We start from the raw sequence: 27,903 nt of genomic DNA on the forward strand, positions 1-27,903 counted from the left end.
AAATATTTTATTTTAAGTAGAATAATCCTGCAAATTCTAATCAAGACCCAACAAATGGTATCTCATAAACACAGAATAAATATGTGTCTGAATGAGAAAGTTGCTATAGAAAGGAGGTGAATAGTTCCAGCACTACTGGTTGCATTTGCAAACTCAAGTTCTTTATATTTTCTCCAAACTCTGGATGAAACTGCACCCATCATTTCCTCAGTCTATATTCCTGAAATCTGACAAAACTACTGCTGATGATGCCTGTTTTTCTGTCCATGACAGAAAAATGGCATATAACATAACAGTACCATTAAATAGACAAAATGGGATACATAGATGGGATGGGAATAATCCAATTTTGTCTGTTTAATGGTACTGTTTCTGTAGCAAAGTTAACAGAAATAAAAACAAATGTTTATTTATGCATCTTTAGACAGTATACAGTCACTAAAATAAAAAAAACCATTTGTTAATTTGTGGCTGAAATATAGGGTAAAAGACAATAAATAACATAAATAAAATAGATGGCAGCCCTCAGTAGCTGTAACTCTCAAGTGACATCCTTTCAGTTTCCCAGTGTTCTCACACAGATATACTTTAGCCAGCTCAACTGTATTGGTGGCTGTGTAGAAGAAATAAGCTTTTCGTAGGTGGAAAAAAAACACAAAAAAGGAAGAACGGAACCCACAAGGGACTCACAAGAACTAACACAAGAACTCAGTGAAAAAGTGTCTTGAAAGAGGTAATTTAGATTCAAGTCTAATTCCCAAGAAATCCATGAAAGACACAGTTTACCTCCAAGGTATTTTGATAGCAACACTTGTTTCAGAACCAATCCACTGTCTTCCAAGGAATCCAAACCACACTCTGCAGCCCAGCTCCTTAACCGCAGCGCCAAAGAAAAGGCAGTCGTGATGGGTGTTCTGTTGTCTTCCATATGCACAGTGCTGTAACATACTTTCTCCCTGTCCCCACTTGAACCATCACAACACACTAACTCACACTTGCATATTTGAACCTTCTGTACCAGACTCACTCTGTTAAAGACCTGGATCTTGTTGTGAACTTTCTTTTCATATCTCCATCTACATATATACTTATAGTTCAATCTATACAATCAAAAAAAATGCTCATAATGATGGAAAGAAAAAATGTCCCATGTAGATGCTTGTACAGTTCTAGTTGTAGTGCCTGCAGTTCAAAAGAATAAACCATGCCCTAAAAGTATTTTTTTCCTATCCAAAATGTCCAATTGTGTTATTTAAAACTAATATAAGCCATTTAAATAGTGCTTGTGACACTTTTAATCACTTTGTAAACTGGTCATTGAATAAACATATAATACAATTTTTGTTCTATCCTCACAGATTGGTTCTGAAACGTGTATATCCCTTTCTTCCACTTTTTTTTCAGATCAGTCTCATGAAAACTGAAAAAGATATAGCAGTTTTTAATCAGGGGCTACGGACAATAGAACTACAATGGAGAAGAAACAACTGCTGTTGTGCATCGCAGTAACCATAGTAATGTATTCCCAGAGTCACTTAACTGTTCATTTATAATAACAATAGCTTTAAGGGAAAGCAGAAGGTTCTGTAACATTAATGTGTTTTTTTACTATGTTGCAAGAAATTGAGGAATATGTACAACAGATCTTTGCCTGGAGGGCTAGACTTTTCTCACATGGATGAAATATTTGCATATTGACCACCACCACCACCACACACACAAACTAGAAACAGGCTAGGGGTGTTGTAGCTAATCCTGCTTAGTCTGTTCCGGAGCAGAGGTCAGTGGAGAGCAGGAGGATCCTTGTATTGTCAAATCCTCCACTCTTCTCCCTAAAGTCTAACTGGCCCTCTAATGGTAGGAGTGGTCATGACAGAGGGGCAAGCAGAGGATGGGGCAGGAGGAGCCCTACTATGTGTTTGCAGGTTTGGGAATTAAACCACCACTGGTAGGACGCCCATGAGCCTATTAGTTACAGAGCTTCTACTGAAAACACTGCAGTATTTTCTGAAATAGAGGGTCACACAAGTGTTTTCTTCCTTCCCTTCTATTCTGAGGATGAGTGGGCTCTTCCTGTCCCCTCTACTGGACTCTAATCAAGCTTCAATCATTATCAAATTTATAATGGGCCATTATCAGTGCTATCTTAAGAAGACTTTCTTGAGAGTAAGCCTATTGAATAGTCTGGAATAGGATTCTGAGTAGATTTGCTGAGGATTGTACTGTACAGCTGAAAAGCTGTGTGCAGATATTTGGCAGTAAGTCTCCAATCACTTATTTATATTTATTCAGACTAATGCGCACAGACAGTGTCTGGAAGCTATCTCTGGGGGCATTCCATCCTTTTTGTCGTTATGAATACTGCTCTGTCAGGATTCTAGGCACCAGGGATTCTGGGAAATAGCCTTCCCAAAGTCCCTGAGGCCTGGGTTGATGCTGTAGCTTAAGTTTCCAAGGCATGCAGCCGGGACTTCTCCAGAGACTTCTTTACTGCAACCATCACAACCAGCAAAGTAGAAAATTGGGGGGGGGGGGGGGGTCTTTTCTGACTTGGACTACAATCTGAGCAGAATCAGAATTTTGAGGGTTCATCTGGAATCAGAGGTAAGCACTGGGCAAAATCAAACATTTTAAAACCATTATAATTTATAATTTAAAACCATTATAAATTTCAGCGGCATTGACATTTTTATTCATTTTTCTGTACTAGTGTTCTGGTGGTAGAAAATGCTGTCAAGTCACAGTTGACTTATGGCTTTCAATTCAAGAGATGTTCAAAGGTGGTTTGCCATTGCCTTCGTCCATTTGGAGCCCATGTGGTGAAGTGATTAAGAGCAGTGGACTCAGGTTTGATTCCCCACTATTCCAGGTTTGATTCCCTGCTCCTCCAACATGAAGATTTCTGGGTGACCTTGAGCCAGTCACAGTTATCTCAGAACTTTCGCAGACCACATAGAAGCAGGCTGTGGCAAACCCCCTCTGAACGTCTCTTGCCTTGAAAACCCTACAGGCTCGCCATAAGTCAGCTGTGACTTGATGATACACACAAGTGTTCTACATTTTAGATTCCAAAAGTATGTTTTTGCTTTATTATTGTTGAAGTCACTTGAAGTCAATTATTTTCATATGGTATGGATTTGCCTGTGCTCTTGTAGAAAGTCCAATTTCTTGGCTATTTCCTCGCTAATAAACTCACTAACAGATTCGGGTGTTTCTAAGATGACAGTTTCAAAAGACATTATTTATTCCTTACAATTCCTAATGCAGGAATGCAGAGAGAATCTTCACACAGCTGGAATTCTTACCACAGTTTAGTTGTTTTTGATGGTTGCTCCAATTCAGAAATGTATGCAGTTTCTTTAATTAGAAAGGCATTTTGAAATATGTTGCTTCTTCCTTAATGTGTCCCCTTCCAGTGCTTTTTTGCCAAAAGATTTTTATAACAGTATCTTTTAATGTGTCAAGGGTTCACTTCTGCAGTTCTCAGACCTTCATTTGAGTTTACTTTTAAAATATAAAGGAACAGAAATCTCAAGTAAAATAGCTGGTGTCTATGGAGATATTGCACATATTCTTTCCATTACTTCCCCAGCTTTCCTCCTAATCTTCCTCCATTATTTTTAGCTCTAATGTTTCATTCATAAAGATAAGGCATTTCCAGATGATCTGTTGGGATATCATAATTCTTTTCCAACCCTTAATCTTCAAGCCTTTCCCTACTTCCTGCACTGTGTTGATTAAGTTTGAACTATACTGTTAAGAGTCTCTGACTACTTTGCTACCGTTAACTACAGTTTGCTATTTCATTAGCAAATATATATGGGATTTGACTACTATATGGGTTTTTTCATGTCATAGTATACAAATGTTCTCCATCTAGATAGTAATGTGGCAGCAGGCAATGGCAAACCATCTCTTGCATTGAAACCCTCACCAGGGGTCGTCATTAGTCAAATGTGACTTGATGGCAAAAACATTTTTTTGAAGAAAAACCCTCAGCAGAGGAATCAGTAACTTAGGCCCTTTCCGCATGGGCGGTTTATGGCACCTTGGGGACGGCAAAAACGCCATCCCCAAGGAGCCATTCGCACAGAGAAGCAGCTGCTTCAGCACTCCGCGCCACCGACCAGCTGGTTGAAGCTGCCGTTTCAAAGCGGAACTTGGCGGCTTGGAGCACGGCAGCGGCTTCCAGGCACCTTCCCCCCCCCCCCCCCGACCGGGCGACTTACGTGTCCTGCGGCCCTCCGGCGCATTGCCGAGGCCTGGGGATACGCCCCCTTCCGCCTCCGTGAGGAAACGGCCTAATATACATAGCACAAGTGAATGGGAAAGTCATTTGGTTTAAAATAATCTTTTGTGATAAACAGAATGCCACAGGTACTGAGATATCTAGACAGAGAAAACATGAGCTCAGTAAAAAAACAACAGCCTACATCCCTGTATGATTTTTCAACATGAAAAGACAACAAATGTTGTATGCCAATAGAAGCTACAGAATTCTCACCAGAAATTAATTTGAGAAGTTACTTCCAAGAAGAAAATTGCTGTGCCTTCACTATCCCCCAATTTTTAAAGGAGACACTACACATGACCTGAAGAAAGAAGCACCAACTTTCAAGGAGGAAAAAATAATGATTTTCCTTGATCTTAGCTTGAAAGTGCAAAAGAAAAGCACAAAATCAGAAACATCAAATATGTTTTGAGAGGTTGTGAAATCCCAGCCTAGTCAAGCTGTGCATCTTTCATGATAATAAAACACAAGTGTCTAGAATGCTGACTAGGCAAAATGTCTTTTGACAAAAACCAAAACTGTATAAATTGCTTGGTACTCAAACAACAATCTTGAGTCCAAAGGCAGAAAACATTTTTGAAGAATAAGGAAAAAGTTATAATCAAAATGCTGACAAGCCAGTGCTGCCAAATAACAAATACAAATTGACACTTGGAAGGTACAGTGTGTATATGTGGGGAAAATAAATGATTAGGAAATCCCCTCTTCCACAACACAACATTGCTGAGTTGGGTGCTTGGTGAAGAAGAGGTTGGGAATTTAGCTGTGAAATCTGACCAAACAATGCTGGGAAAGGAGAAAAAGCATATTTACCACTTATTTATTTGCAGAGTAGGAGTGTGATTTGGAAATCCAGATCCCACGACACAGATCCTTAATCCTAATTCTACCTCATACTCTGTCCCATTGAAAGATAAAAGAAGATTTGGATTGTTAACCATCCACCACTAACTGGACCTTCTTTGCTGTAGAATCACTTCTTGGGTCCCAGTGTGTACATAGATCAGTGGAACAGAGTATAGAATCCAAGAAGAGCATTACAGCAGATGTATAGTGGCAATGGGGACATCCAGGGCAGCTTATCCCGGGCGCTACCATTGCCATCACAGGGGTGTAGTGGGGGAGCACGGGCAGCTCATGCCCCGGGTGCAGTTCCCCCTCCCTTCATCACCGTTCTACAGCAAAGAAGGTCCAGTAAGTGGCAGATGAGTATACAAATCTTCTTTTATCTTTTGATGGGACATAATATAGTGGCCTGAGATTTAAAAGTCTTGGGATGAGATTAATTGGGAGTGGAGGAAACGCTTGTCCTCTGCTCCTGATTATTCCATCCAAGACTCTTTTAGCTTCAAGGGCTCAGAACCCATAAAAGTTCATAACATCATAACTGATGGCAGAATTGTTGACCTCACAACACCCTAACCTTGTCCAGATAATATAAACCTTTAAGGACATGATCAGGCCTACTAGCCATTGCCCCTTCCAACCCTCCTGAGTATGCTTTCAGAATCTATGCTTGTTATTTACAAACAAATGTTTCTATGTATCTCTAGATAGTCTATGAATATGTTAATATTTACCATTTTGTTAAGCTGACTCTCTGCTAGACATGCCACCTAGGTTCCTAATTCTGAAAACCAGCCTATGAGATCAGTCTTATGGCAACTACCTCAGGCCAACTTATCCTTAGAAAGGATGGGAGCCAGAAATCTCTAGCACTTTTCTGAATAATAAAAGTCATAGGTGAAGGCATCAATGGTTGATAATCAAGGGCCATAGGCAGCTCTCTAAACCTTCTTCATTGCTTTCTGAAAGAGCATGAAAAAGCAGTGGTAGAAAGAGGGAACATTCTGCCTAACTAATCAACTGATGTAGAAAGTAGGGGCAAAGAATCTTTTTTGTCTGTACTGTGATAATTGTGTTGCAAAGTCCCTTGCCTGTATTCCCAGAATCCACTGGCTTCACCATGACACTTTCAAAAATTTCACAGCATGCTGATAACAAAAAGAGCAACAAGGCTGCATTTTGGTCTCATTGGTATCAATAATCAAAATGTAAGGGAAGCAGTAGGAACTTATCCTTCAGTATGAACATGCATGTGTCTATGGATTGTGCACCAGAAGTATGAAAAAAGCAATACAGCTGTACATAGTAAACACCACGAGAACCATTCTTTATTCTTAGTTCACAAACCCACTACTATAGATATGAGCTGGGACAAATTCACAGATAAAGCACTCCCAGAACATTAATAAATACAGGGGTAGAGGAAATAAAAAATTGTAGAAGATATTGAACAAGACAAAGATAAATTCATCCAGCTTAATTGAGTTGCACAGATGACATTAATATTCTGAAATGCCAAATTCTACATTAATAATGGTGGTATGAAAATTATAATGAATTATTGCATTAATTATGAGGCTTTAGAAAAAGGAATTTTCTAAAAAGCTTTAAAAATGCTTAAACAATTTTCCTTACGCTATTTGGGTCAAGTAGCAGTAAATAGAAATATCGGTTTTGTGTGACATATTATAGCGCTGTTCATCTTTTAGAAGAGTAGAAAACAAGAAACTGGTTTTCTAAAGTTATCCAAATACATTAAGTAATGGACAAAAATGCCTTCCAATTATATTCCAGAGGGGGCAAAGGTGCCAGTGATTGGTCTCCCCATAGCTCTGCTGCAGCAAAACCTGGAAGCTGGGCCATTCCAGAAAAACACTGACATCTGATTGGACACTGGGGCAGCGGGACAGACTGGGGAGTTCCTGGGGGTGGAGCCAACAGTAGTCAGCTTCCACCCAGGCTGTGCAGCCAGTTATGCTGCAACCTGGGGCTTGTAAGTCTATTTAGCCCTACAGAGGGCTTTCAGGTGGTGGAATTATTTTTGCCTCCCTACACTGCCTGAAAGCCCTCTGGAGGCAGTGGCGCAACCCCTAGTCGCTTTGGATTGGGCTACCCAACTTCTAATGCAGCTTTGCATGGTACGTTCATTCTGAACTATGAATTTATGTTCTTGAACAAATTTAGCTTTTATTATTCCTATACCAATATTCCAAGTAGGTTGGTCAGCTTTTAATATACCTAACTGTAGTAGGAAATGGGTATGCTTTAAGCACTTATTTTTTTGTTTCTTTTCCAAACCATTTAAACCTCCCTGTGTAGCAGTGGCTAAGCCAGGGGTAGGGAACCTGCGGCTCTCCAGATGTTCAGGAACTACAATTCCCATCAGACTCTGTCAGCATGGCCAATTGGCCATGCTGGTAGGGGCTGATGGGAATTGTAGTTCCTGAACATCTGGAGAGCCGCAGGTTCCCTACCCCTGGGCTAAGCCTTCAGTTCAGCTTTCCAGAATACTTCGATCTTGGAGAAATCTGTAAAAACAGATGCCTGGAAGAGTTTCACTGGTTGCCAGGGCAACCACTGATTAAGGAAGAGCACCATACAGAAAAAGGAGTGGCTTTAGAAGTGTAGCCCAGACAAGTTTACTTAGCTGTCTTAATTTTGTAAAGAAAAAGATATTCTTCACTTTCCATGTCTTATGCTCATTCAGATTTTGGTAACCCTAGTCCTAGTATATTGCTCTTTTTTTTCCTGAGTTCAAGTGGCAGTTATTAGAATTTCTTCTACTACTGTAGAAACCATGCAGTTGCTTCTTTAAGCAAATGCTCAAATATTCAGAGCTAGCTCCGCCTTTTTTCTGAATTAACTTGGGAGCAAATAATGATTTATTACAATTCTTTTAGATTTATAGCAGAGCTAAACTGTCATTTTCCCTTCTTTTATGTTTTTCACATTAAAGGAGTGTGGGTGCCATTAAACCACTTACTGCATAAAAGGATTTTGAGATCAAAACCATCATGAGTAACTAACAGCACAATCCTAAACAGTTGTACTCTTCTAAATCCACGATTTGGATATAATTCTGTTTAGCACTGTGCTGTAAATTGGGGATAACATCAGGTTGTAAGGTAGTGCAGACAGTCCTACTCAGATATATTCAATGGTGTTTTCTCCCAGGAAAGTGAGGTCTGTTTCCTTAAAATGCTAGGGGTCTGTATCCTTAAAATGAAATATATAGGATGATTAATGTTTGTATGTTATTTGATACCTTGTTATTGATCAGGTAAACTTCCGCTACTGAAGATGATATTTGAGGCAATCAGGTAATAACGAAAGCTCTTACTGGAGTTTGATCTTTTCTGATTGCTCCACAAATACAAGCCATCACTTGATGTTGCTGTCATGGTATGATGAATGTGCCCTTGAGGAATCATCCCAAGAATAAAACCTATTAGTAAAGTATGCCAGATGCTGATATTTATGTTTCATGTGATACCATAAGCAAATGGAAATATAAAAAGTAGCATGTCATAGGAATGAGACTGAACACTTGCCATAGTAAAAACCTCATAAGGGTACCACTAAGTTACTGTAGTAGCAAAAAAAAAATGGCAGAAGTAAACTTTTGATTGTTCACAATGTCAGAGGATATAAGGCGACCACTCTGCTACTTCTGAAGAGAAATGTAAAAGCTTTCTAAGGAGATGGCCAGGTTATTTGACAATGAATGCTATGCATCTGCACTCTACAGGAGCTTTGTAGTGTATGCTTTCCACTGAACTCTTTTGATGAAACAGAACACAATAGAAGCCTTGCTGCAAAGCACCTTAAGTTGCCTGTCAAAAGCAGAGCCTGGTAGACTCAAGATAAGAAGACAAAAATGGAAAGCACTACAAAAGTAATTCAGTGAATTCCCCTGAATTAAGGTTAAACTTACACTGTGTATCAGTGGACACATCTGTACAGGTCAAAGTTTGCATCCATATACGATATGATAAAATGAACCACTATCTAATAGGGGGAAAATCAGAGACATGGCAAACTATCTCCTATGATGTACAGGAAAATGTTATGATATGGAAGGGATCTTCACTGAAAATGCTTTTTGCAAATATCTGAATTCACGCAGTTTATCATAGCTTTCAAAGACTATATATATATCATATATCATGACTGATGTGAGTAGCGCTCTGTGTGTGTGTGTATATATATATATATACACACACACACAGAGCGCAACTCACATCAGTCATGATACACAGAATTCTACCATTTGGTGTACAAATTAAAAAGACTCAAGAAACACAAGGTAAGGGGAGTGCAGGGGAAAAAACTTGATTCAAATTATACTTTTGATGTGTACAGACAGCAGCTATCTCCTCTTTTCACTGACTGTTTTCCTGAGACATATCTTGTTACTTCCTCCAGTGTCCAGTAGATGGTTCTACTGTACTTTCTAATCAGAAGGGGTCTACAGAGGGATAAGTTTAAATAGAGATTCTCTAATCTCTTCTCACTGTGTTGAACCAACTACTGATATCCCACTTCAGAAACACAGACTTCAAGCCTCAGCCATGTTTTCTGGAATACTGATTTTAGCAAGTTTGAACTAGTTGCATTCTGCAGAGGAACAAGACTAATTTGTATTGTACTGGGAAGCAACAAATACAATAAAGAGAAGAGAATTTACCAGCCAAACTGTAGGTAATCTGAACAGGTTATTGATACAGGAACAAGGGATTTTTAAACTCAGCTACATCCATTACTGCAGAAGAATACCACACATACTAACTAAATTCCCAGGGAAATTTTGCAAAAGCATATTTATGCATTTCAAATTCACTTAAGCAAATAGTATAATCTATGCAATTTAGTTAAAATGTTATTTGGTATTTTTGAGTCAAACACAAATGACAAAAATCACATTTTACATATTTAACATATTTTTAAAAATCAGATTCAGACATGGCTTAAACTGTAAACTTGTGCTTTGTACTAAAATTCCACATTCAAGTTACATCTAATGAAATACAAAATAAATTCTACAACTATTTCAAAACGTATACTTCAAACTCTCAAGTAAAATATTAAAGGTCAATCAGAAAGGCTTTGATTCTCTATACTGGAAAGCCAGCATGGTGTAGTGGTTAAGAGATGAAGACTCTAATCTGGAGTACTGGATTTGATCCTCCATTCTTTACATGAGAGATGGAATCTTATCTGGTGAACTAGATTTTGTTTCTCTGCTCCTATACATGAAGCCTGCTGGGTGATCTTGGGCTAGTCACAGTTCATACAGAACTCTCTCAGCTCCACCAACCTCACAAAGGGTCTGTTATGGGAAGAGGAAGAGAAGGAATTTGTAAGCCGCTTTGAGACTCCTTACTGTTCAAAAATGTGAGGTACAAAGCCAAACTCTTTCTTCTACTACAGGTGTAACTTCATCCAGAGTTCCCCAAACTTTCTGAGCCTGTGGGCACCTTCAAATGCTGACATAACATAATTGGTGCAGCCATAAAATTATTAATTATACCTCAACTAATTTTAAGGCTCAATACAGAGGAATATTTGCTTTAGTAAACTTATTAACTGCTATGCTTAATCAAGGTATTTTAAAATGACCATAACACAGATTTCCTCTTACGCAAATGAGTACAGAACTAACTATCTTAGTTTCTTTACAGCTTTTTAGTTAAACATTTTCTCAATGGGCATTGAATAATCAGTTGATGTTCCTAACCTAAATGTGTAAGGGTTTTAAAATAAATTCTTTTCCTGACATCTTTGGCTGAGAGTGACATGCATAAATATCTTAAAGAATTAAATAATATTTTTACATAAAGTCATTTGCAGCATGGTGTCAGTGTTTCTGATTCTCAAGCTTTCTATTGACAGCTAGGGAAATACATTTCCAGGCTATCTCTAATCCTGTCCTCAGGATTACTGCATAAAATGCAAAGCAAAGATGAGATGTTCAAATACTCATGACCATAGGAAAAAGCCATCTAATGCCAAAATTTAGTATATTCTCAAGTACCATTTGACAACACAGTTTCAAAAGGCCACAGACATAGTCTGTCAAACACATAAAATCTCCTTCAAATGTCACAGATTACCCAAGGAGAAAAGTATTTCTTTGAAGAAAATCAAATCACATGCAAGCCGCCTGCATATGATGATTTTCCATTACAGGTGCTGTGAAAAGCTGGCCAAACAATGCTGTACTTGCTGAGTGTGGCCTAAGTGGGAAGAGTTGGAGGAGGAACAAACTGTAATTTTCATAGGACACAGCAGGCTGTGCTTATAATACATCAATCAAAAGACTAGAAAACATTTTACGCAAACCAGTTTTTCTAATCCCCTCCTATAGAATAATTACACCATACAGATTAAAACATGTTCTTCCCATCACTTGTGAAAATGTGCTCAGGATTTCTAAAAACAAAACACTGCTGCTAAGTCGTCAGCACTCTCACAGTTCTTCGGTGTAATGGATCTAGAAGCCAATGTGGACATCAACAGTCAGCAATCTGAAGCACACTTTATTGGGAGTAACCACCACTAAACAGACCCATGTTGGAACAGTCTCTTAGAATCCTAAACTTAAAATCCTCCTCAATAGGCTCACTCCCAGTATTGTTAGTGGAGTCCCTTCTCTGGATATTTTCCAACTTCATGCACTCCATTAATTTCATGAAGTAAGTGCCTCACATGAAATGCTTATCAATTTTAACTTGTCCATAATCTAAAATCACGAAAACTGTCTTATTCCGCTTCTCTCCATACTGCAATCCTTAAATGTGCCTCGCTTGTTATCAGCCCCATGCTCGACGCTCGTGCACATATTCAGCCATGGGGCTTAATCAGCTGCTTTGCTGCCACAAAGGGGCACGTGCGAGATTGTATTTAAATCACCCCAGCGTCCAAATCCCAGCCTGGCGATTCTATGGCAATATCGTCGCCAATGATAACTGGCGAGGACGAGGCTGTATGAAGGATCCCCTTCGGCCCCTCAGGACGGAGATGGGGCTAGAGAGGTCAGAAAAGGAACTCCATCCCTTGTCCGCCTCCTGACGAGCACCTCTTTCGGTAGGCAGAGCGGAAAGCAAGCCCGAGGGGCACATGACTCGGGAAGCGGCCCGCTCCACCCTCCCCTCACGACCAACCTACTCCGATAAAGACAACATGGCGGACCCAGCACCGTCTCCCCCGATCCCACTCCCCTCTTCCCAACAAATCAGTGAAGGACACGAGACCGCCCGCCGGCAGCTTACGATTGTTTGGGAGGAGGCGGGGACGAAAGTGGGCCGGGCCCAAAAAAACAAACCATCGAACCAATCCTCGTGCGTTCCAGCGCGCGCGCGCGCGCTCACGCGAACGCCACACCTCCCCCCTCCTCCCAGTAGCTCTCTCGCCTTTGCGGCTCCGCCTCATTACTATCAACACCTCCGCCGTCACCGCTGGGCTGGGTGTGCCTTAGAGGCGACCCGCCCTCTGCCCCACCTCCACGCAGGTGTTAGTCCAGGAGCCATTAGAAAGCGCGCGCCCGTCACGCGTCCGCTGGCGCGCGCGGCGGTAGCCCTGGTTGTAGCTGCCCGTCTCGAGGGGGGCGGGGCGATCCCGTCCGGCGGGTTCTCGGCGCCGCCCCTTCGCTCCCATTCGCTCCCTCCCTCCCCCAGTAACTTGGCTGCCTTTTTATCGGGCGAGCGCCGCGGCGGAGAGTTTGGTCGGCGGGGAGCTGCGGCGCGGGGCGAGCGGAACGCGCGGGGGGTGGGAGAGCGGCCGCGAGGGGGTCCCCCGCCGGCTGGCCCGGCCGGCGGCGGCGGCAGCGACGGGCCGACGGACGGACGGACGGACGATGCTGCGGCTGGTGTCGCTGAAGTTGGGGCGGCTGTACCGCTACGTGAAGCTAGCGGCGCTGGGCATCCTGGCGGCGGCGCTGGCCCTGAACTCGCCGTCGCTGCTGGCCTCGCTGCAGCGTAACGAGCTGGCCGAGCGGCGCTTCCTGCAACTGAACAAGTGCCCGGCCTGCTGGGGCACCAGCTGGTGCCGCAAGTTCCTCAACGGGCAGCTGCGGCTGGAGAGCTGGGGCCGCCTGCGCCTCCTCGACTTCCTCAACGTCAAGAACGTCTACTTCGCCCGCTACGGCGAGCCCCGCGAGGGGAGCCGCCGCGTCGTCCTCAAGCGCCTTGGCTCCGCGCGGGAGCTGGCCGACATCGACGCCAAGATCTGCCGGCGAGCCACCGGCAGGGGCCGCTGCGACCTCCTCCAGGCCCTGCCCGCCACCGAGTTCGCCCGCGTCAACGGCGACGTCCGGCTCCTCACCCCCGACGTCGTCGAGGGCTGGTCGGACCTGGTGCACTGCCCCTCGCAGCGGCTCCTCGACCGCCTCGTCCGGCGCTACGCCGAGACCAAGGACTCGGGCAGCTTCCTGCTCCGCAACCTCAAGGACGCCGAGCGCATGCAGCTCCTCATCACGCTGGCCTTCAACCCGGAGCCCCTCGTGCTGCAGGTAAGGGTGGGGGGGACCCATTGACCCACCCACCGACCCCCGTCTCCCATGTTGGCGCAAGAGAGCTAAATAGGGTCAACTGGTGGGAAGCCCACCCTTGTAACCCTGCCCCCCTCTTCCATGTTGGCGAAAGAGAGCTGGATAGGATCAACTGGTGGGAAACCTACCTCCCATACCGTTTCAGGTAGTTGTTCTGTCCATCCACCTGTTATTGAGAGCCAGGATCTGTTATTTGGAAGGACCCTTCCCGGGTGTGCAAAATCTTCGCTTACTTGTGTAAAGTAAGCAGTCTTTGTGCAGTTTTTTTTATTCCATTGTCTGTAATGCTATGTATTGTTTTACTCTTCTCTTCCCATCAGCTATTTCCTTCAATCTTTACTTAGGTAGAATTCTGACATTTTGCACATTAATGCCTGCCGAGTGTGCAGGTGGCCATTTCAGACCGTTGTGGACTGAAAGGCCATTTAAATGGAATTTGCACTATTGTGCTTACTTTCTCCGGGCTTCCTTCCTCCAAGGCTGCCCGCTCACTTTCATTGAAATTTCCCAGCTGGCTGCATTGTTAAGAACAGTTCTTCCCCATGCTGTCTGTCTACTGTGCTTTCAGAACCAGGTGTTTATTCAACACTTCTTCTTTGCTTCAGGCTGACTGACTCAGACCTGATTTACAGTCCATTACAACTATCTCTTCTAAATCAACTGAAATCAGACTATTGGTTGCACTCACTTGTGGATAGTGTTGTGTGCTAAGAGTGTCTGGCTTTTATAACGTCCTTTTTCTGGGACTCAAGAGTTAAAGCAAGAATACACACATCAGCCTATTAACTGCTTAAAAAATAATTACGCACTAGTTATATGACCACGGAGTTTCTGGAAATGCCTGCATACAGTATTTAAAGCCCAAAGCCGCTGTCCTAAGCTGGAGTATAAACGTTTGAGACTTACTTCTGTATAGACGAACCTAAATCCTTTAGTACCTTTTAAGATTATTGATGGAGGCTTATCATTTCAGAGACTACATCCTTCCTCAGATGGCACATTAAATAGTAAAGGAGAATTCATTTTTCCCTCCTGTAAAGAGCCACAGTTTAAAATACTTTTGTGCCAAATTGTTTAATCAAACTAGAGCTTTTTCACCCATGGAATGTTTCTTGTATGAATTCAGATACTAAAGCTTCTTTAATTCCTTGAATATTTTGGGTAATTTTGTATCATCTCTGTATGTACATTCAGGTGTGGAAGTTTTGTTAGAGTATTGCAGCGGAAAACAACAACAAAAACCTAAAAAGGATCTTGTGGCTCCTTTAAGATTTCCAAAGCTTGTGATCTACACCCACTTCTTCAGATGTGTATCAGAGTTGAACCCAGTAAAGCCTATTTCATTAGATCTGTCTTTAAAGAATTGTTCTCCAATTTGCTGTGTATATTCTGTAACTATAATTTGTAATAGAGGCAGACCTCTCACAACCTATTGTATTTTTGGTGACCTTTCTGTTCCCTCTGGTAATCAATAGTGGGTAAAATTGTTGTATCTTAGGTAGCAGGCTTGGTGGCACTGTGACTAAAGACAAGAAGGTTCATTAACTCAAATTTGAGGTACTGTTTGATTTGTCCTAATACTTATAGTCCATGGTAGGATATTAACATTAATATATTGACAATATTCCTGAAACTCAGTTATATAACATTTGTCAACTGTCTTCCAATTACAGTTCTATCTTAAGATTTTTATGAAAGTGCAAGCACGCTGTTAGGTTAAGTTATGAAATAATACATTTTAGTTTAAATGTCACCAATTCTGGAGACTGATTATATAATTGAGCATACCCCATGGTATAATTACATAAATAGTATAGGTGTTCATGTTTTTCATGAATCTGTATTGCAATCTGTTAGGGTCTAAAGAGATGAAAAGCGACAAACTTAAGTTGCTGCAACATTGCATCACATAGTCTAATGTAAATGACATTCCTTGAGCATTACCGTAAGATGAGTAGCCCTAAGTTCTGAGAGTCAGGTTCTCTCTTGGTGTTTTACACTAGAAATACCACCTTAAAGTTTGGAGATAGGCATTAAGATGCTTAAAAAAACTGTTGAGTTACTTCCACAAGCTGAAATGGTTGACAAACAAGGATCAAGTGGACTGTTGAAACAGCTGGTGCTGTGTTGAACTGCTTAGTGATTTGACATGTACCAGCTGTTGTATGAATTTTAACTTTACTTAAAGCAGTGCCATCAATTTGAAATCAAGTCAGGTTTTTCAACCATAGCTGACAGGAAGTCTGCTTCTGGTTGTAGCTTCAGTTGCAGTCTCCTGTTTAATATAGTTTCGGAATGTTTTCTGTGTGTAGAAATCCTGTATTGGCTGATACTCTTGAAGTGTAACCTAGATTAACCTTACAGAGTCTGATAATGCTTATCTTCAAATATCTGTGATATTAGGGATATTAGTTGCAATTAACAGATGTTTTAAAATTTAACTTCCAATTATAAGGGCAGAGAGTGCAGACACTGAGACCTGATTCAGAATATATTACCTGAAATATTAATGAATGGAGCTGATATTTTGTATCAGATACCAAACAAAATAGATTTTGGTAAACCTTTTTTAATCCAACTTGGTAAAGTGGTTGAGTGGAAGAGTGCATGTCCTGTGTTGGTTAAAACATTCACTGTAAGGTGGAGACCCCTCACCTCCTTATAAATATGTTCAATAATGTACTTGTCTGCAATGCTGGTGCCATAATCAAATTATGCTCTGCATGCAGCCATCATGGTACCTCATTCTTATCGCTCTGCCCTTTACTGTCTATGAAGTCACATACCTGTGAATGGTACTGCTAAATAAAAAAGATAAACTTTAGTGGCTGTGTGTGCATCTATGGTTTTATTTTAGTGAACTGGCAAGTACTGTGTTTCTTCTCACAGTTCTTTAAAGGCTGTAGAAAAAGGAATGGCTTTCCCAGCTGGACTGATTTTGTGTAATCAGGTTCCAGATACTTAAGCATGCATGTTTGAATCTTGTCTCACATTTATTAAAGCAGAAGTTGGTGAGCTTCTTCTAAATGAGCTATGACTCTCAAAAGCTTTTATTAAAAGAAATGTTATTGTTTAAAGTGTCACTAGGCTTTTGTTGCAGGGTGCCAATTAGCATATTAATATGTGTGCATAATTTGTCAACTTCTTAATAAATTACAAATTAAAATACACTTTATGGAGAGGAAATTAGGTTTTTAAAAAAGATCTATACTGATTACTTACGTATGTAAGTAGTTGTGAAATCCATAAAACTGATGTCCAAATTATGGCAAGGCAGTTCTTGACAGTATATGAGAATGTTTCTTCTAATGCCTTTGTTTTCTGTTGATTTCCTGAATATCCTGGTGGCCTTAAATTACTCTATAAGCATGCTGATGATTGAGAAAGGGGGTGGGTAGTATTCATTTCTGTTGACAGATTGTGGTGATATTGAAATGACATTCAAATAGGCAATAACTGGAAAGCTTGAACTTATAATGGGAAATGTGTCTTGAATAATCCACTGAACTGCAGTGATTCTTGGATTATCAGACTTTCTGTCCGAGATTGAAAGCTTAGTGTGAAGCCTATTTTCAGTATGGATTACTTGTAAAGTGGCTCTGTTTACAGAATGTACATTGCCACCACAGCCTTTATTGTAGCTAGTTTTGAGATTATTTAAGCTTGACCTACATTTGAAGCGATTGTGGATACTAGAGGAAAGGCTTTATCATAGTAATGTCTAACCTTCATTTCATCCATACTCTTAAATATTAGGCATTCAACTATTTGGTTAAACCTTAATAGTCTGGGTACTAAAATAGATCTCATTCCTATTTAAGTTGCTGAACAAAATAAATTTATCTCAGTGAAAGCTTTCTGTTAATTTGTAGAGTTCCATGGATGAATTTGCTGGATGTTCCAGTCAATGATAATCCAGAAACGTCTGTCACAAGGGCCTGCAATCAATAAATAGTCAAACAGATCATTGCTAGCAATTTTATCTCAGTTTTAAATACAACTTACTGCTATAGAGAGTGATTGTGTTCATTGCTACTTTGTGAGGCTGGAACCATTTGTCTGAAGGGTTAGTAGATCTGTTTACAAAAAAAGAAGTTTGTGCTTGTTTAATCCACTATGCAGGCATTCTTCGTCTGACTGCAGTCAGTCATAGTGGAAAAACTACTTATTTCTGAGCAATAAAAATTTGGCTGTATTCATACTGAGATTTAAATCATTTAAGGGAAATATGGGTGCTGTGGATTCAAAAATATATTGAAGGCAAACTTTGTTTTCCTTGACCTGGAGTATTGATTCCCTGTTAGCATTTATTCTTGATATCTCATTGGTTAGATACCTTAAAATAGGCATTTTCACAGATCACTGTCTGTGGACAACTTTTCAAGTCCCTGTCTAAAACAGTGTAATGGAAACTACTGCCATACAGTATACACCATTCCCTTTCAAAACTTTATTTCAAGATTATGCGGTGGTAATGCAAGATGCTGCAAAGCTGCAGCCAATTTTTGACATCATCCAAGGGTTTTCAAGGCAAGAGACGGTTTGCCATTGCCTGTGTTGCCACCAGGAACTTCTTGGGTGGTCTCCCATCCAAGTACTAACAGAGGATGATCTTGCTTAGCTTAAAGATTAAGCACATCACTAAGAATCCCCTTTATTTCATAGCACACGGCTAAGAATGAACTTCATAGGCCCTCGTTTTTTGGATGGGTAAACATCAGTATTCGGCAAATGTACAGCTGGCCAAACTGGACTGGACAGTTTTAAATTATTAAAACCATCTTACTTTTTCATTTTTATAACTGGGATATTTCTTAAACAGGTACATAACTAACTAGTTAAGAGAAACTTAATATTTTATAAACTATCTTTGAAATATTTGTTTAAAATATTTTTATTCTGCTTCTTTATATAAACACAAATTAAGCAGTCCTGCAAGATGGTATATATGTATTTACAGTTAAACGCTGCAAACTATTGGGTGCTGGTTAATCTGTACTTTTCTCATGCATACTTGTTTGGAACACTTCAATTATCACTCTAGTTGGTGACTGATGGGGAAATGAAAAATTAATGGACTTCTGTTTCTTTGAGTGCTGAGAAACATCTAAAGGCAGGGGCTAATAGTAGTTACTGGTCAATGTTTTTCCTCCAACATAAAATGTTCTTGGTGATACTAGATATAATTATCAATAGTTTGAGAACTGTACAGTTTAATTTAGGATATGGAGCTCATACTGGTGCTTTCATGAAATAAGTGATTTTGAGTTTTTCAAGATCTTTAACCTGCTGAGCATAGAACGCATTGAACTTCAAGCATTCAACAGGAGGAGGGAGACCAGGAGTTATGACCTCTCTGATGTAAAGGCTAGGACCATGGGAAGCAGGCCGAGAGAGCAGGGACATGAAATTGTAGCTAAACACTAACATAGTAAGCAACAGCTGGGCATCATCACCTTAGCAACCAACACAATTTTCAGGATATGAACTTCTGAAAGTTAGCTATGGCAGAGTAGCACAACTACCTTCTAAAACCTAGCAAGCAGCAATCCAAGAGTCAAAGTCTTAGTGAAATTCTCTCCAAACGCTAAGTGATCTTGAGTTGACATACTGCTGCTTCTCTTAGGTGGATTCAGCATGGGCCAAAAACAGCGGTGTGAAAACGGTGTAAACCCTTTTACATCGTTTTAAACCATTTTACACCGTTTTCCCACCACTGTTTTTGACCCACGTGGAATCCGCCTAAGAGTATATGCAAAGCGATGTAAAAGTTAATTTTTTAACACTTCTTTATTTGCTTGGGATTTAATTTTTAAATCAAGTATTTATAACATAGTTTACTATTATAGAAGGCCACGTTACAATCAGTTTACTCTTCACGTGGTCAAAATATTTTAATTTTGGTTTGATTTCTGGACACTTATGGTAGAAGCTATAGATGGTAGCCTTTGTAGTGGTTGCTGCAGTGGTAGAAGAGGACTGCCATGTGGTCCTTTTTCATTACAGTTTTAATGCAATGTGAGTAATAAGCCATCAAATATTTATTTTATTCCTGGGTGTCTAAGCAGTAGTTGTAAACATACCGTGAATCATAACATTTTTTAAAAATCCTGGCAAGGAGAAACCTTATAGGTGGCATGAATACTTGTTTTCATCTAATTAAGTTAGATTTGTTGTGCCTCTTACTAGCTCTTCTGTTTAACTTCACAGTATCCTATATCCTGTGTAATCAAAAACTACTGACAATATTGACTCATTGTTACTGTTTGAGTTTAAGGCCTACTGACAAAATAGAGGTAATACACGTTCCTTTGGTGCTCACGCTAACAGTGCAATCCTATGTAGAGTTACTCCAGTCTAAATCAATTGAAATGAATGGGCTTAGATTGGATTAACTCTCGTTAGGACTATACAGTAGGTATATGTTGCTACTAGTAATAAAGCCTGTTGTGTGATAAAATACAAAAGGTTCTAGAAAATTATTTGCAAAGCTGAATCCTGGCTTTGCAAAGTGGGGAGAGGGAGAGAGAGTCAACAGGGTGCCTGTGAAGATGGGGAGGAGATGGGGAACTCCATAGGCACCCCCCATTTGCAATCCTGGATCCTACTTTGTAAAGGGGGGGCAGCCTGTGCCTATGAAGCTGGGGAGAATTCTCTATAGGCACCCCACCTTTTTCTTCTGTTCTCCTTTTTTTTACCTCTCACTCTCCAACCTACCACTCTTAATCTTCTTTCTCCCCTGCTACCCAAGCTCTCTCTTCCTTTTTTTTTGCCCTGTTACCCCAACTCTGTTTCTGCCCTCCTACCCCAGCTCTGTCTGGCTGCCCTACTTCCCCAGCTGTCTTTTAAATTTTATGTCCTGTTCCCAGCTCTCTCTTTCTGCCTGCTTATTCCAGCTCTCTTTCTCTTTGCAGAGGGAGGGCAAATGTGCAGAAAAAAAACCAGATCAATTCCAGTGATTGTGGATTGACTGCTGAAAAAAAAATAAAGAGTGAGACAAACATGCAGTGTTGTGTGGTTGTTTCCCATGTGCTCTAGCAGAACACAAGTATTTCATGTCCCAAGATAGCTTGTGTTTCTAAAATTAAAATTCATGCAAATGTGATTCTTTGATTCCTTACTGTTGCTTACCTTGTTCCTTTTCTTCTGGGTTGCTTTCCTATTTGTTTTAGGAACACTTGTTTATATGACCAAACACCAAAATGATATGATGAACAAGCTTTATGTGTTGCAACTAACAGTTCTTTCCAGACGAGCAGCTTCTAGATCCATCACTTACTCTGCTCTCTAACCAGTAGGTGATGGACAACTACTTCAGGGTTTTGTGTGCGTTGATAGTCTCAGAGAGATTTTTTAAAGATACTGTGCTTATGAAACATACATCCTAAATATTACAAGTGTGCATTCTGAATGCAGTTAATTCAAACATAATCCAAATATGCCTTTTAGCTTAACTTCAGATGGGCATGTAATCTGATTGAAGCTGCTTCTGACATTTGGAAGCATTCTGAAGTACTGAAATCCTTGAGGCTTTGGCATATGACTTGCTGATGCTGTTTATTTTCCACTGGAATGCATTAGGCAGCGTCGACCATTCCTTGGGGCGAGGTGGAGAGTGAGAATCAAGAGATAACATGTCCAATAGGTGCACTATGTCATCTAACCGAAAGAGTTAACTGATATTCCCACCACGTGGTTATTTTTAATTAGAATATCTGCATAATGTTTCCCTGAGGCCCCATTATGCAAAGTTCACCTGTTCAAGTATGAAACAGGAAGCGGGGGTTGGTTGTATTTTTGTACAAAAATAGAATATGTGCCTTATCTTTCTGTGCTTTGAAACCCTGATCTTTCCACGTCGTCAGTTCCTCAAAGGATGCTGTGAAGTCAGTTAAGTTAGGTGAGGGTAGAAAGAAAGTTGTAGATATTAATGGCTCAGTTTGCAACATGTTACTACCCCTCACCAGTCATTCTTGGTTGAGAAAAAATGGTCACAACTCATTTCTCTATATACGTTTTCTGAGCGGTTTATAAAACAGGAACCTTTTCATTTCTGTGTCAGCAATTTAGCAAGGACGTTTTGGGGATATAATCCATGATAATACAGTCCTGAGTGTGTGATGGGACACTGTTGTGGAAGGTTCTGTCATTCATTGCTTCTAGATACTTTTAGTAAACATCTTCTGAAGAAACAGCCAAATAAAGATATTGCATTGTCTGCAACAGCATCAATAATGCCTGCAGTTTGGCATTTCTTTGAAAACCCAGACCTGTCAGATTGGAAATAGACTTCCCTTGCACTGAAGAACCCAGCAAATGTGCAAGAAACAAAAACCTATTCTGTGGCGTTATGGGAACAAAAACTTTAAATTGCTGAAGTTTTAGCTTTGACAGCATAGGGTAAATTTGGGGAAAGTATGAATAGTTGCTAAATGGTTGAAAGTGTAGTTTGGGTTTCTGATGTAAGGTTAGTTGTTTAGGCCTGGTACCAAATAAACCTAGGAAGTAAGAATAAAGGGTGAATGATAGCATGAGCTTAAATTGATACAACATTACTTTGATGAGAAAAGAAGAAAATGGGGTAAGGTGCATATTGCTGTGTCACAGATAAGTTTTTTCTCTCTGTTACTCGTGGGAGTACTTAGACCTGGAAAACTGGACTCTTTTTCAAGTAATTAAATTCTTCGGATTCTCACTTTTTAAAATTTTGAAATTGTTCTTATTTGTTAATGGAATGGTCTTCTGATTTCAGCAGTAATAAATGTCTTTTCCGTTGCAGAGTTTTCCCTCTGATGAGGGCTGGCCATTTGCAAAGTATCTGGGTGCGTGTGGAAGAATGGTGGCTGTCAACTATGTGGGAGAAGAACTATGGAGTTACTTCAGTGCCCCATGGGAAAAACGAGTGGACCTGGCATGGCAGTTAATGGAAATAGCAGAGCAGCTGACAAACAATGACTTTGAATTTGCACTCTACCTCCTCGATGTCAGCTTTGACAACTTTGCAGTAGGCCCTAGAGATGGGAAGGTTATTATTGTGGACGCTGAAAATGTTTTGGTGGCCGACAAAAGGTTAATCAAACAGAGTAAGTTGGTTTCTGTTCAACTGCTTTCATTTGTCAGTTTTTTTGTTTGCATTTAACAGTTTAAGCTGTGCCAAGGTAGATTTGATTTAAATCACGATTTGAATCATTAGTAAGAATTAATTTGAACCATGTTTTTTAACATACAGGTTTCATTTTTTTGAAAAATAACCTTTCTGATTAGTTTTACAGTTGTATCAAAAATACTGATTTGGTTTTACTATTAGAAATACATAGATAAATAATTATGAAATCATTGCAAGGTGAACCATCTCCTGTTTAATAGACTGATTATCCATATTTGGACAACCTTTCTGCTGTACTTTCTTGAAAGGAGTAAAATAATCATTACCTTAGTAACAATTTAAATAGTTTTATTTAACCAAAATGATAACATTATAGCATGTGTATTTTTGTATTTGCTTAAACATCCATGTTAACAAACAAAAGGAATATTTGCTTGTTTCAGCTCTCTATTTCTTCAGAGCAACTGTATCAAAATGACAGTAAAATGCTGTGAAGGTGAATGTAATCTCTGCAGTCAGAAATTCAGTTTTGAAAAATGTAAAACCAAACATCTGTGATAATATCTTCTAGGTATAAAAATTGCCCAAAACGATTTTACAGAAACTTTTGGGAAGAGCATGATATTGTGAAAGGATGAATGGCATTTATTTACCTCAAAAGTTAAACACTGTGTAAACATACAGCCTCGTTCTACATAGTTAAAAACTAATCCTTATTTCACGATGAATAACTTTTGGACTATATAGTATCTTAAATAGAAGACTATCTTTAGATAGATTTTTTCTCAAAAATCATTTCATTTAAAAATACAAAAATCTGATTTAAATTTTTAAAAAACGATGAATTTTTCTTTGAAAAAAATAATTTTAATCCACCCTGAGCTGTGGTGTTTTGGTGCTGTGGGAAAAAGCAGTTCAGCTAGTGTAGTGATCAGTCTTACAAATTTAGATTCTGAAATAACAATTACCTGAACAAGTCAGAACTGGAAATCTCATTAGTACATCAGCACTTTGAACAAAACCAAACCAGATTTTTGGTATTTGCTTACTATGCAAGAAATGTAATAGTGCTGTTGAAGTTGCTGTAGAAAGCTTATTGGATAATCCTTCTCATAACTATTATTTCAAAATGTAGTTCAGAGTCTTATCTATACCTGTTCTAGGTGGTGGGAGCATGTCTGTTCATTAAAAATCATGCTTTCTTACGTCCTCTTAAACTGCTTTTGTTCTGATTGTCCCTGTAATAAACAGAAAAATCTCCTCCCCCCCCCCCCCCCTCCACTATTTATTAAACTATCACAAACCAGTACTGGCACAAATTTGTGATTTAGACAGCACTGAAACCAAGATTCTGTAAAGTCATAACCATTTATGTTCTAATATTCCATTAAAGTCTTCTTAAACCAGTGAAATCATGAGAATTGGATAATTACTTTATTTTCCAACCTCTTCATTTTTTTCTCTTTGTTCTCTTTATGACTTCCACAGATAAACCTGAAAACTGGGATGTATGGTACGAAAGCAGGTTTGATGACTGTGATAAGGAAGCTTGTCTCTCTTTCTCAAAGGAGATTTTGTGCACTCGTGTCACTGTGGACCATAATTACTATGCTATTTGCCAGAACCTTTTATCGAGACACGCCACCTGGCGTGGCACTTCTGGAGGACTTCTTCATGATACTCCAGCTGAAATTGCCAAAGATGGTCGACTTGAGGCCTTGCTGGATGAGTGTGCCAATCCAAAGAAGAGATACGGTAGATTTCAAGCTGCAAAAGAACTGCGTGAATATCTTGGACGACTGAGTAATAATGTTAGGTAGTTGATGGTGGGTGGATGGTCAGAAGTCTTATGATGACAGCGAATATGTTGGGACAAGACATACGGGCAAGTGAGTTCTGAAAGTCAAACAAGGTCAAGAAGCCAGAAGAAGAGAATGAACTATACACTTTTATGTTACTTAAAGGATATTTTGTATAAGCTGACTGAGTTACATACCCCAGTGACACTTGAGCTACTCCTAACTGGGAGAAGACTGAGGAATTGACTAGCATGTGAAATGGTACTGAACACAGGCTGTGTTAGTACCACCATTTAATGGGGCTGATGCCCTTATTTGGAAAGTCAAGTTATATTGGCCTGTTTTAAAGGCTTTATTTCTGATGTCCATTTCAGATTTTTGTTTTCATTCTTATGGCCTACTAAAGTGACAGTTAGATACATGCTGACATGCCCTACATGTGACTCATTATTCCTGAAACTAATAGGTTTTCCTGAAATGCTGTGCTGCACTTACTGTGAGGACAGGATTCCTATGCTTATTCTAATGTTGAGTTGTTTCCACTGTTCCTTACTGTTAGTATGCCTTATTAAGAATGCTTTTATAAGCATACTCTTAAATATTGTGTGAACATAACCTAGACGCTTCTGAATTCTTTGTAATTCTGCTGCAGGTAATGCTTCACAAATTGGTTTGGTTTAAAACTCTTATCATTATTCCAGTATGTAATCAGTCCATTCGGCAGGGAATCGCTGACTAATTTTGAACCAAGGTAATTGGAAGTTTGGGGACACATCTGGTTAAAACAAATACAAAGTTTTACTGGTATAGTAAATCATAAACCAAAGAAAATGGTTGTGTATGAGTCTCTAGTCATTTAAACAAGATTATTTACTGTAGTGGCACTAACTCACTGACAACTCGGATTTCAGTGGGTTTGCAGTTATTCCTTTGAAGAAATTTTGCTACTGGTTAAGCTTAAACTCCACACAAGAATGAGGAAATGCCTAGCAGGCTGGCATTTGTTCTGTATTATTCACAGTTCTGCTGAATTTGCAATGTGATGATGTTTATAGAACTTTCAACGATAGGGTTGACTAATAGGACTCTTCATGTTTTCTGTAGAGACCTTGCATTGCATTAAGTCTTTCAGCAGTAATTTAACAACCAGTAGTAATTCAACAACCTTGTGATGGTTCATGTGTACCTAAAATGGCTCAGATGTTGCATGAGAAATTGAAACAATTCTAAAACGGAATCCGTTCACGGAAACTTTCTTTACTTTTCTTTATGTGTGGTAGCAGCTGCAAAGGTTCTCCTGGCTAGAATGGTGAAATTCTGATCCTGAATAAAGTTTGGTTGCAGCAGCAACAAAGTGACAGCAAGCCAAAATTATCTTTCTGAGCTGGAGTGAGATGGGGGTGGGGTTCACACAATAATGATTGCTATTCTGCTAAAAAATGACTCATGAACAGATGAAAGCAAGTACTATAGGAAAATGGTAGGGAAAAGATCGATCAGTTTCAAAGCTCTGAAAACATGGAATATTTCAGAAGCTTTTAAAAAGGCAAAACTTTTAATTTTTTGTTCAGCTTATGTAGTTAAAACATTCAGCAGCTTTTTTTTTGCAAGTACTCAGAATTGCTTTCTTAGTTATCTGGTTGGGCTTGGCTCTGTCTCATACAGGAAAAAAATACTTCTTGCTGTGGCACAAACCTTTTTACTTCAGGTATTGTGGGCACAATCTAGAGCCTCTGAGGCATGTTTGGGTCCCTCTGAAATAATTCAGATTTAAATCCTTAGAGCCCAGTTATTCCAGGAAAGCATAGGGTTGCCTAACTTTATGGATTTTACCATATGTATTTATATAGGATTCAAGTTGACTTTCTTGGCTCAAGTATTGAGCAAACGCTAAATGTGAGACTAAATGTTAGCCTGCCACAGAAAGGCCTTGTTTTACACAATATTAATTTAATACCCTCTGTTTTAGGTGAATGAGATGTGTGATTGCTGTAGGAGTTCTGTAGGCTTTAAACACCATAAACACTGCCAGCTATGGAGGCAGTTATTCAACTGCTAAATGTTCCTTGTGAGGTTGAGGTTGGAGTTCATTGTTTTATCATGAAACTGTGCTGATAAGCAGGATTCTAACTTCAAAAGGAGTCCATAATTCTCAGTCTACAGGGAAAACACCTATGTGGAAAGCAATAAGTTTTCTTCAATTTGCACCTATCAAGTATTTATTGTACAAGGACAATTTATATTTTTAGTCATTGTCCACAAATAATGGTGAATATTTTTGAATGAGATGTTTGGGGTTTGTATGTGCATAAAATTGTCTTTTGTACTGTAAGTTACTGTTTAATTTGATTATCAAAACTGTCTCCTGTGCCTTTATACTAAGGTTGTTTTTACAACTTCTTGACTCTTAATAAAAAAGTACTTTAAAAAACAACTTTTCTTGACTTCATATTTAATGCACTTTTATACTATATGATCATTAAAGAGGTCTGCCAAGATTTTTGTGATTGGTATTAATAAGGCCATTACCTTTTAAAATAATGATATAAGACGATGAAGCAGTGTATATAACGTTGTTGTTGCATCTGTTCCCTGCTGCATATGGGCCTGCTCCTTCCTCTTGATAAAGTTATTTCTAAAAATTCAGCCATTGAGGGAATGCAGAGCAAAACATCAGGTGCTGCCATGTAATTTTCTTACAGAAATGGAGAGAATCCAAAACCCTGCCTTACATGGCAATATGGTACAGACATAATAGATTTCTGAGAAATTTCTACAAAAATGCATGCTAGTGTGATACATGTACTGTTACAGTGAATTTTGTTCTGTTGTACTATTACAATGGATACCTGTACAGTTACAATGGATTTTGTCTGTTTGTCCCCTGAATTGTTCAGGGAGATAAGAGCCTGAGGAAATTGTCTGTTTTAAATGTGCTCCATTGTGGAGCTATTTGTAAACTGCAAGATGTATCAGCAGGATGTAATTGGGTCTTCACTTCTGTTTTGAATAGAAATAGTACTTCAGTTAACTACTGTAGTATTTACAACTTCAAAAATAGTAATCAGTAAACCAGAGCCTTCAGGTATTTGAATAATAAACTTTGGATAAAAATAGAATAAGGCTTATTTTGTCATTCTAGGCCACTAACGTTGGATTGCTGCAAGAAGTTATAAGCCAACAAATTCACTAAACCCTCTTATTTGATAAGATTCTGAAAGTCTAGTCTTGCTTGGCTCTCTTTTTGAAAAAGTTACCACTATTGCTATCTAATTTCATTACTGAACACAAGGTTTGCTAGCTGCTGCGGCTG

At 39.6% G+C, this 27,903-nt stretch overlaps 1 protein-coding gene across 1 annotated transcript; it reads left to right on the top strand.

Moving 5' to 3' along the window:
* The first annotated feature begins 12,588 nt into the window (after nucleotides 1–12,588).
* Nucleotides 12,589–27,576, top strand: DIPK2A (divergent protein kinase domain 2A). The gene is made up of 3 exons (XM_048506247.1): nucleotides 12,589–13,646; nucleotides 22,465–22,768; nucleotides 24,280–27,576. The coding sequence occupies exons 1-3, from the start codon at nucleotides 12,993–12,995 to the stop codon at nucleotides 24,609–24,611; spliced, it is 1,290 nt and encodes a 429-aa protein (XP_048362204.1). The 5' UTR covers nucleotides 12,589–12,992; the 3' UTR covers nucleotides 24,612–27,576.
* Nucleotides 27,577–27,903: the final 327 nt, after the last annotated feature.

Source organism: Sphaerodactylus townsendi, linkage group LG08, assembly GCF_021028975.2.
Source record: "Sphaerodactylus townsendi isolate TG3544 linkage group LG08, MPM_Stown_v2.3, whole genome shotgun sequence".
Taxonomy (NCBI): Eukaryota; Metazoa; Chordata; class Lepidosauria; order Squamata; family Sphaerodactylidae; genus Sphaerodactylus; species Sphaerodactylus townsendi.